The 11,076-nt window shown below is 36.2% G+C and overlaps 1 protein-coding gene across 1 annotated transcript in view; it reads right to left on the bottom strand.

Annotated features, from left to right (window-relative positions):
* Positions 1 to 10,413, bottom strand: part of LOC110458172 (trichohyalin-like) — a 25,042-nt gene extending 14,629 nt beyond the window's left edge. Inside the window, exons 1-2 of the mRNA XM_021509772.1 lie at positions 9,229 to 10,413; positions 8,656 to 8,844 (exon numbers count right to left, since the gene is read on the bottom strand). Of these exons, the coding sequence (XP_021365447.1) occupies positions 8,656 to 8,844; positions 9,229 to 10,413 (1,374 nt within the window). The remainder of the gene's footprint in view (positions 1 to 8,655; positions 8,845 to 9,228) is intronic.
* Between the last annotated feature and the right edge of the window lie 663 nt (positions 10,414 to 11,076).

Raw genomic sequence — 11,076 nt, 5'->3', positions numbered from 1 at the left:
CTCTCTCTCTCTCTCTCTCTCTCTCTCTCTCTCTCTCTCTCTCAGTAACACTAAACTTAATTGAAAATATTAATTAATTTAAAATTGCCATCTTGTATATATATACATATTTCATTATGTTATAGGGAAAGGGCTTTACATAAGTTGGACAAATTGTGCCCAATCCCTTTTGTATATTAGATGCAAATACAAATATGTTTAAATCAAGGTGACGTGATCGGCGCTATTTTTAGCAGGGCTTTCCCGAACAATTCAAGTGGTCAAACTGGACATTTGGAACGGACTATGAATATGGGAATAGCGAGGTAACATAAGTGGAAGTGCATACAATATATACATTCATTAAAAAAATATGGCTCTTCACGTGATGTCCCTTTAAAGCATTCACATGGTATGCGTAAATAATTGAAATATGAAAGGGTTTTAAATAATACAAGTTAAATAGATAGGAAATAGATTATATGGAATATGTTATCTACAGAAAACGTCAAAAGAGGTAAGCAGGTAATATATATATATATACATTTTCAATCTCATGAGATGTGCATAGCAGTTCCGAAATATGAATTTGTACAAATTCATGTACACTCATTTATACTGCAACAAACATCTGATTAATGAAGCAATTCTTACCGAATATATGACTGATTGCTCTTGTGTATAGTCATAAAGCTGCAAGTTGTCTTAGTATTGGTAGTTCGTTATTACACTAATTATGACGAGCAAAATTCCTCGTTACAACAGTTGATGTACCTGATATTAGAGCCAATATCATAGATGTAAAAAAGCCTTCATGCATGTCAAAATAATGTAAAACATTCTCAATTTCCAGTGTAGCTTCCTGTTCGAAGAAACACCATCTTATTTAAATAAATTGTTAAATGGTCATTCCTTGGTACCNCAAAAAAAAAAAAAAATTTTTTTTTTTTTTTTTTTTTAACTTTCGAAACAGCTTATCTTATTCTCCTAATACTTTTCAACATAATCAATAAATCTTTCCTATGCTAATATTTGTTTATATACTTATGTCCTCACAATGACCACGGGACCTTCTTGTTGATCATAACAAGAAAGGCATTAAAAAAATGCTAAAGTAAATTTAGTTTGGATGTTAAAACGTAAAGTATTCACATTTTTTTAAAACTTTGATCAATACTACAGGTAACTGATTAATGATTTAAAGTGACATAATGTATGCCAAGCTTTAATGTAGAAATCATTTAAAAAAAAAAAAAAAGGAAAATCTGACGATAGGAGTCTTAGTCGTATCATTGTTATGATAAAGGCACATACTTGTCAACAACAAAGTAGGAGAAAATACTCTGTATCTTGGTAAGAGTGATCGATCTTTTATGAACGATGAGCAAAGTACTGTATGATTTATCTAATTTATCACTGTATAAGTGTATTACTGTGACATCATACTATAGACACTAGTGACTGTTTAATACCATATGAAGTCTTGGTTGCTACGGAAATGTGATGACAGTGTAATTCTACATCCGTTCTTGGGTGTAATACAATACTTCATGCACGTCAGGTCTTAGAACTACCATTCTCCGTCAATGTAAACATACTTCAGATAATCAAAAAGGCTATTATTCATTTATCTGGCTCACTTTAGGTCGATAAAGAAGTCATCCTTCATCATCTTGGCTTTCCCCAGATCATTAAAGTTCTCATGCACCATCAAATTAAATGATTTCAGATAATCTAAAATGCCATTCTCCATCAAAGTTACTTGCTCACTCAAATTATCTTACTCAGATCATTTAAACTGTCATCCTCCATCAAGTTTATTTACTATAAATCATTAAAACTATCATATTCCATCAAATTAACTTACTTTTTGACTAACTTCAGATCATTAAGGCTTATGTATTGAGAACATTCAAGAAGCTTTTCAGAACAAAGCATTTCATCTCTTCTCAAAAATGTTTCAACAATCAAACACTTTTGACCCTTTACGCTACCATATCTCATAAGGAACGCCCCCATTCTCTCATTAAGATAGCGAACGACGATATAAATAGCTGGTTGTAAATTGTTTGGGAGCATATTTGGGCATTATGCACAAAGAAATACCAAATTGATATATAATGAAGACGAAATTGTAAGAATGAATGAGTTTCCGGTCGACAATATTTTTGTCTTTGTTTATTTCGTTGGCAAGAATTTCTAACAGACGTAGGCATTTCTCTGGGAGCAAATTGTGACCCTCTTGAGAACGATTTTTTTCCCTATGAAGCCGAATCCTTTAATTACACATTCAGACATATGAACGGTGTATCGTTTTTAAATTTCAAGAGATGAATTGGTCAAATAGAGCGTGTATACCTTTCTGACTTTGAGATAGGGACACTACGAACTCTTCTACTTCAGCCGCTGTCCTAGATATTTACTAATAGCATAACCAACAGGGGCGGCCTACTACTAAGATGTACAAAAAGAGAGACGATTTCGACTTTCCGATCGTGAACTTTCACTTCCTTTATAGTAACATCCCTCCTTCCCCTCTAGTTACGGTGGTTATATGTCGCAGCTGATTCGGTTTCATCTAAACGAAAGCTAGGGATTTTGTCGAAAATCGATAAATATGTGACATTGTTTTCCAAGTTATCAGGGGATTTCGCGGTGAAGGAACCGTTTTAGGGATGTAGGCGCAGGGGATGTCTTAACGTAAAATTTCGGCTTTAGATATTATTGAACAGTGTTAATGAAAAGCAAGAATGTTAATATTCTAAACAATAAATAAATTTTAATAGGTTTGTTCAGATATACATCAAGCGGCAACCCTATCACATTAACTTTTTTGATGCTAGCAATAATCCATTACTCACAGATTTTGTTTCAATACAAAACAACATAAAACTCAGGTTTGTTTTGTTTACGTGACTTGATTATGCTTAAGCTTTAATTGCATACCTCCTTCACACTCAAACATTGATAGGACTTTTACTGACACGAATATATTTGTAAAGATTGGTTGCCACGTTGCTACCATAAGCCTGTCAGGCATCCACACGTACGTCGTTTGTCTGTAAAGGGAAATAGAAATTATGAATTTAAAAATCAGAAGTGAAATTGTATTTAAACATGTTAGAGTTTAAAAGGTCATATGTAACATTTACATCGCGGGAAATCCATAAAAGAAGGGAATTCCACTAAGGCTAATGAACTTTGTGTATATTATTGTGCAATGCGAATATTAACACAAACAAAATGCCCCGGAGGCAATCACATCCATCATGTGCAAGGTTACCTGGAAGTAGTGTGCAAGTTAGGCTAGGTAATTCATGGAAGATTAGAAGATCAAGATTTTCTTTGATTAATGTCAATTTGTCCCTGTAAAACTGTTTACAGTATGTTTTTTTTTATAATGTTCCCTAACGGTATATTCCTCACCTAATTATTGAATTATTGACATCTAAATGGATCAATTTATTTTCACAAGTACTGTGGAATGGGTGATTGCATAAGTGTTTTTATTGATATTGAAGAAGCTCGGCTCTTGCAAAAACATCAAATTATATCAAAGCAAACGATCTTTTAAAAAAGAATCGACAAGTACATTCATATGGACTTTACGGTAAGGTTATCAATATGGGGTTGCTGACATTTCAGCGAGGATAATTATATGAGCATTGTTGGTTGTAAGGATTAAGGATGATATACATTTTTTTTTCAATTTTGAAGATTTAAAATATCACAACTGTGCCTGGCATTACAATCACTAAATTAATGTTGAAACAAATATAACAATCCATCATTATATTTTAATTGGTCAGTTGTAAAATGGTCACATGACTTGTATGGTACGCATATAATATTTTATAGAAACAATGAAATTCTTTATAACGATTTTAAACCGTTACATCAACTAATAAAGGAAATATGTTGACATTTGGAAAACCTGTCGACAAAGAAAAATCTCACAATTTATTACATTTTCCCGGTCTCTTTTATAGAACAGTAAAAACCAAAATATAACATGACACAAATATGTTCAATTTCCAAACCTTTACTCTATCACGTTAATATTCTAATACATGTACATGTGAGGGAAACTAGAAAATGGGTTTTTCTGATTTCAGACAGTGATGTGCTGGAAATTTTCATGTAGGTGACAGCTGCACCGTTCCTTAACCTCTGCATATCTGTGTGTTCATCACATGAAGGATAGACAAGGTGTATATTGTAAAACAAGTTGTGGATATACTAGGAGAAATAACATTAAACATAGACAAACAATCACTTAATATTGCCAGCTAATGGGTGCGTTCTTTTCACTAACTGTGTCTATATTGGGTGTTAAATGATAGTACCATCAATGAATTCTTTCATAGCTTGTTGTCAAGAGAAATATTAGTAGTTGTTGTTTATGTTGTCAGTGACATTTATGCAAAAGCTATACTATTCTGTTATCACGACGTCTGGTTTTACTTCAACTACTTTCGTTATATTACATATAACAAAATGAATATATGTATTTGGCATTACTTGTTAGCCGAGAACGGTGTAATGTACCTGTATTATAAACTAAATCTAGCCGGTCAATGGACGTTTTAAATATCATATATATCGTCATATTGATATAAGAGGCTATTGCAAAATACATTGGTCAAGAAAGCTGATCTATGAAAGTAAGGAGAATATCAAAAAGTAATTGTAATAGGGTATGAGCATTTACGTTGCGTCGCTGTTGTCCTCGTCCTGTTCTTCTGAATATGTATTATGCCATTTCACTTCAACTAGGAAAATACTCATTGTACATATTTGAATATCATTCCCACAATTCTAATTGAATCATCTATAACACTACTTACCATGCACGAAGAATAAAGTAAATCGAATCCCCAACAACTACGTCAAATGAGGCTGAGATTCAAGGCACTTCGAAAGTTGGTGGCATCAGATACTTTGGCCTCCCAAAGTATCTGATGCCACCAACTTTCGAGAGGTACATGTAACACAAGGCTTTCCGAAAGGAGATGCCTCCGGGTCTTCCGGACGGGTCAGCGTGTCCTACATCACATTGTCCTGCAAAACATGTGACACTAACAGTGACTGAGGTAACAAAAAATACAAAAAACAAATAAATGATATCTCCTTCATGATCCACCATCAGAGAAAGCTGGTCTGCTGACACACATTCAAAACGTAAATAATAAATATTTTTGTCCGAAAAGTCAAAAGCGTCGTCAACAAGGTTTTAATCAAAATCTAATAGTTATATAAATTTGAATAACTTTCCCTCGGATATGATGATTTGTTAAATAAGTAAAAATAGGTGTCAAACGTTATAACGAGATTTCGGTTCAATACATGTATTGGATTCGGACGAACATATATTTGTTGGATGTGAATTGCTAATATAGATATAAGTAAAGAAGTAGTAGCGACATTGCGGACAAAGGACATTGTCTTATTTTCGAGGTCAAGGGCAGTGATAGTGCATATTCTATATATATATATGCATGTACACATCGGCAGCTTTTCTGTTCAGATCATAACGTAGTGACCATAGAATAAGTACATACATCATTATTTTTATACATCTTTGCTACCTACAGCAAGATATTTATTTGTCTAGATAACTGATGCCATTTATCAAAACAAATGTTACCAAATGATAGAATTTTATATCATTTGTTATAATTAAACCATACTTATACACATGAGCGGAAACAATTACATTTACGTTTAAAATTAGATTTATTTGACAATTTTACCGTAGAAACCCTTAGAAAGGATATAACCCTTAATTCCTATGACGTCAAATACTTACGTAACAAAATATCGATTAACGATATAACAATCAATACGTCATCATTTTGATCAATATCGGAGAATGACGCTATTTCTGGTTTGATAAAAAACTAAATATAGACCAAAACAAAGCAAATATACGTTATCTGTGACATTCAAAATCAATGTCAAACCCCAGTCATTGTATGAGGTATAATCTAGAACGGCGTGTGGCCAAAAATAAACACGATGTAGAGATACCATTCAGAAGTACTATGTACTGAATTAGCATTCAATGACTATCTATTATCATATGTTAAAAGGACGTGTGTCTAAATAAAACGTAGTGTATATAAGTATAATCAGAGTCAAACATGTGTATCGTTTGAGCTGTAACCGGTAGCACTTGAAAGTATTGTACATTGTAGCTACAAACGTTAAGATGATCTTACCTGATTTGAACGATTTCCTCGTTGGTTTCATTCTAGTTTTTATAATATTTGAATAAACAAAATAGTATATATAAATATAATGAATTATTTAAATACAATTGAAATTAAAATGCTTGACGAAAATGTATGATGGTATAGCATCTTGATGTTAAAGAAAATACAGTTGTATGTTATGAATTTAATCAACTGTGTATGCATTGTGCACACAGATGTACTTAACCAAAATAATTTGGCAAATAAACTTGCATAGTGTCAATACACACATGCTTGGACGTACAAAAGTGTAACTCCCCTTCTAACACACACACACAAACGCACACACGCATGCACGCACGCACAAACGCACGCACACACGCGCGTACACGTTACTGAACAAAGAGATGTATGTAGCGGAACTGGACTGGGTCGATCTTCGGCGACCAGGAAGCTAAATTGGTAGAGCGTTCGTCTAGAGTTTAGAGGGTCCCAGGTTCGAACCCGAACGACGGCACTGTCTTTATCACTGTTCCTGTATCAAGATATCTGACTCAGTACACTAATATGAACAAAAATATCCACCATTAACTTTCAAACAATATACAAGTTTATTACATACTTACTAATAAATACGTTGTTTTTTTTGTATATGCGATACGACACAATTGCTCTAACCCATATCAGCCCTCGCCGCATCACACCCCAAAACCCGTGTCAGTCCCCGCCGTATCACACCCCAAAACCCGTATCAGTCCGCAAAACCCATATCACACCCCTTTTGGAAAAAAATCGTTTTTCAATATTTCAAAAATAAAAAAAATCATAAGATAGTAGTTTTTATTAGTAAGTATGTAATAAACAGAATACAACACGCCTTTTTCCATATCACACCCAGTATCAACCCTCGGCCAATATCAGCACTCGGGCCTTCGGCCCTTGGGCTGAGATTGCAGTCTCGGGTTGATACTTGGTGTGATATGGAAAAAGGCATGTATTATTCTCTATATACTAGTTACCAGATGCCCCTGAAATAAATAAGTACGCTGCATCACAAGTTGAGGCTGTTATGATATACAGTATACCAGGAAGTCGTCGCCGCAGTTAACTAGGGCGAATTTATCAGGATAGCGAATTTCGGTACACAACATGCATTATATAGAAGTTACATATAAAGGGCGACAATAACACTGGGCGAACATAGATTATATCGGAAAAGTGCAATATTTGACTGGGCAAAATACTCCTAGTATACAGTGTACGTATATAATGACCTATATGCGAACACACAACCTTAAAATCCGTCAAGTGATTATCTGCAATTTAGGTTATATAATGACCTAGATACAGCAAATGAATCTAACATCAGAATCGTGTAAAGGAGAAGATACTTTAGTTGTTCTAACACAAACGAATATAAGATTAACACAAAGTCTTTACGACAAGACAAAACATATAAGAGACTACATTTGCCAAGCATATCGGTATAATACACCGAATGTGAACTGTGTTCTATTATACAATAATAGTGCTGTGCATAGTAGGACTTTGTCGTGAGCTATTTAGAACAAAGGTAGTTTTAAGCCTGCCACATGTGTTTAGAACAAAATTCATGCTACATTTGATTGTTAAACCTCACAAGTCTTTGTACGCAGGAGGTCGACTGACAATGACGTTTTAAAATGTCCCCAGATACAGTGTTATCAAGGATGTGTATGATGACGTCAAGTGCCGTCAAGTAATTATCTGTGCTTCTGCTGTGTAGGCGGTGCGATTTTAAGGTTATTTATCGTGCATACAAATAAGGTTCATTTTTTATCTGTTTTACCCTTGTACTATTAAAAGAAAATAAATGAAGAGCATATTTTGAAACATTTCCTTTGTGTAACATACCTTTTATCCTTTCATTTCAATTTACAAATTTCACGTTAACTAATGTTAACATGACAAATCACAACATGCTGGGTATCTCAATTAATAGAAACATTACTTGGTTGTGCGTCTTTACTTTTCGTGAACGTGATTGTAAACAATTTCCTTTTTTGTTTTAGACCTCCTCGGCTCCTGTTGTTGTTTTCTCTCCCTTTGTTCTTTCTCTTCCATTTGTTTACTTGTCTCCTTGTGTTTGATTTCGTTGTATTTTCACGTCCTTGGCTCCTGTTGTTGTTGTCTCTCCCTTTGTTCTGTCTCTTCCCCTTGTTTACTTGTTTCCTTGTGTTTTGTTTCGCTGTATTTTCACGTCCTTGGCTCCTGTTGTTGTTGTTTTTCCTTTTGTTCTTTCTCTTCCCCTTGTTTACTTGTTTCCTTGCGTTTTGTTTCGTTGTATTTTCACGTCCTTGGCTTCTGTTGTTGTTGTCTCTCCTTTTGTTCTGTCTCTTCCCCTTGTTTACTGATTTCCTTGTGTTTGGTTTCGTTGTATTTTCACGTCATGGCTCCTGTTGTTGTTGTCTTTCCCTTTGTTCTTTCTATTCCCTTTGTTTACTGGTTTCGTTGTGTTTGGTTTCGTTGTATTTTCACGTCCTTGGTTTCTGTTGTTGATGTCTTTCCCATTGTTCTTTCTCTTCCCCTTGATTACTGGTTTCCTTGTGTTTTTGTTTCGTTGTATTTTCACGTCCTCGGCTCCTGTTGTTGTTGTCTTTCTTTTTGTATACCTCTTGGGTAGACAGTAAATCTGTACAGAGAGTAGACAGTAAATATGTAGAGAGTTGACAGTAAATCTGTACAGAGAGTAGACAGTAAATATGTAATTGTTGTCTTTCCTTTAGTTCAGGTGTACTCTTTTCTAACTGCCCTTTCCTTTTGTTTTTGTACATCTTTCTCAGAAATAATCCTTCTTTGTTTTTGCGTCTTTCGATTCCTGTTGCCTTTTTTCTGTGCCCGTTTGGCTCTCATTGTTGTCTTTCTCTTAGTTCCGGGTTATCTCGATTTCTATTAGCTTACCCTTTGAACCAATTAGTTTCCATTATTGCCTTTCTGTTCATTATTGCGTGTTCTAGATTCCTGTTGCCTTTCCTTATGTACTCTTTGTGTTCCATTGTTGTCTTTCCTTATGTACTCCTCGTGTTCCATAGTTGTCTTTCTTTCTGTACTCCTCGTGTTCCATAGTTGTCTTTCCTTCTGTACTCCTCGTGTTCCATTGTTGCCTTTCCTTCTGTACTCCTCGTGTTCCAATGTTGTCTTTCCTTCTGTACTTCTCGTGTTCCAATGTTGTCTTTCCTTCCGTACTCCTCGTGTTCCATGTTGTCTTTCCTTCTGTACTCCTCGTGTTCCATGTTGTCTTTCCTTCTGTACTCCTCCTGTTCCATGTTGTCTTTCCTTCTGTTCTCCTCGTGTTCCATGTTGTCTTTCCTTCTGTACCCCTCGTGTTCCATGTTGTCTTTCCTTCTGTACTTCTCGTGTTCCAATGTTGTCTTCCCTTCCGTACTCCTCGTGTTCCATGTTGTCTTTCCTTCTGTCCTCCTCGTGTTCCATGTTGTCTTTCCTTCTGTACCCCTCGTGTTCCATGTTGTCTTTCCTTCTGTACTCCTCCTGTTCCATGTTGTCTTTCCTTCTGTTCTCCTCGTGTTCCAATGTTGTGTTTCCTTCTGTACTTCTCGTGTTCCAATGTTGTCTTCCCTTCCGTACTCCTCGTGTTCCATGTTGTCTTTCCTTCTGTACTATCCGCGTTCCATGTTGTCTTTCCTTCTGTACTCCTCGTGTTCCAATGTTGTCTTTCCATCTGTACTTCTCGTGTTCCAATGTTGTCTTTCCTTCTGTACTCCTCGTGTTCCATTGTTGCCTTTCCTTCTGTACTCCTCGTGTTCCATGTTGTCTTTCCTTCTGTTCTCCTCGTGTTCCAATGTTGTGTTTCCTTCTGTACTTCTCGTGTTCCAATGTTGTCTTTCCTTCTGTACTCCTCGTGTTCCGTGTTGTCTTTCCTTCTGTACTCCTCGTGTTCCAATGTTGTCTTTCCTTCTGTACTCCTCGTGTTCCATTTTTGCCTTTCCTTCTGTACTCCTCGTGTTCCAATGTTGTCTTTCCTTCTGTACTCCTCGTGTTCCGTGTTGTCTTTCCTTCTGTACTCCTCGTGTTCCATGTTGTCTTGCCTTCCGTACTTCTCGTGTTCCATGTTGTCTTTCCTTCTGTCCTCCTCGTGTTCCATGTTGTCTTTCCTTCTGTACTTCTCGTGTTCAATGGTGTCTTTCCTTCTGTACTCTCCGTGTTCCATGTTGTCTTTCCTTCTGTACTCCTCGTGGTCCATGTTGTCTTTCCTTCTGTACTTCTCGTGTTCAATGGTGTCTTACCTTCTGTACTTCTCGTGTTCAATGGTGTCTTTCCTTCTGTACTTCTCGTGTTCCATGTTGTCTTTCCTTCAGTACTCCTCGTGTTCCATGTTGTCTTTCCTTCTGTTCTTCTCGTGTTCAATGGTGTCTTTCCTTCTGTACTTCTCGTGTTCCATGTTGTCTTTCCTTCCGTACTTCTCGTGTTGCATGTTGTCTTTCCTTCCGTACTTCTCGTGTTCCAATGTTGTCTTTCCTTCTGTACTCCTCGTGTTCATGTTGTCTTTCCTTCTGTACTTCTCGTGTTCCAATGTTGTCTTTCCTTCTGTACCCCTCGTGTTCCAATGTTGTCTTTCCTTCTGTACTCCTCGTGTTCCATGTTGTCTTTCCTTCTGTACTCCTCGTGTTCCATGTTGTCTTTCGTTCTGTACTTCTCGTGTTCAATGGTGTCTTTCCTTCTGTACTCTCCGTGTTCCATGTTGTCTTTCCTTCTGTACTCCTCGTGGTCCATGTTGTCTTTCCTTCTGTACTTCTCGTGTTCCATGTTGTCCTCGTGTTCCATAGTTGTCTTTCCTTCTGTACTCCTCGTGTTCCATGTTGTCTTTCCTTCTGTTCTTCTCGTGTTCAATGGTGTCTTTCCTTCT

This window comes from Mizuhopecten yessoensis, unplaced genomic scaffold (assembly GCF_002113885.1).
Source record: "Mizuhopecten yessoensis strain PY_sf001 unplaced genomic scaffold, ASM211388v2 scaffold9467, whole genome shotgun sequence".
Classification (NCBI taxonomy): Eukaryota; Metazoa; Mollusca; class Bivalvia; order Pectinida; family Pectinidae; genus Mizuhopecten; species Mizuhopecten yessoensis.
Note: the sequence above shows the minus strand (reverse complement) of the source record. Positions and strands in the feature narration are given on the sequence as shown.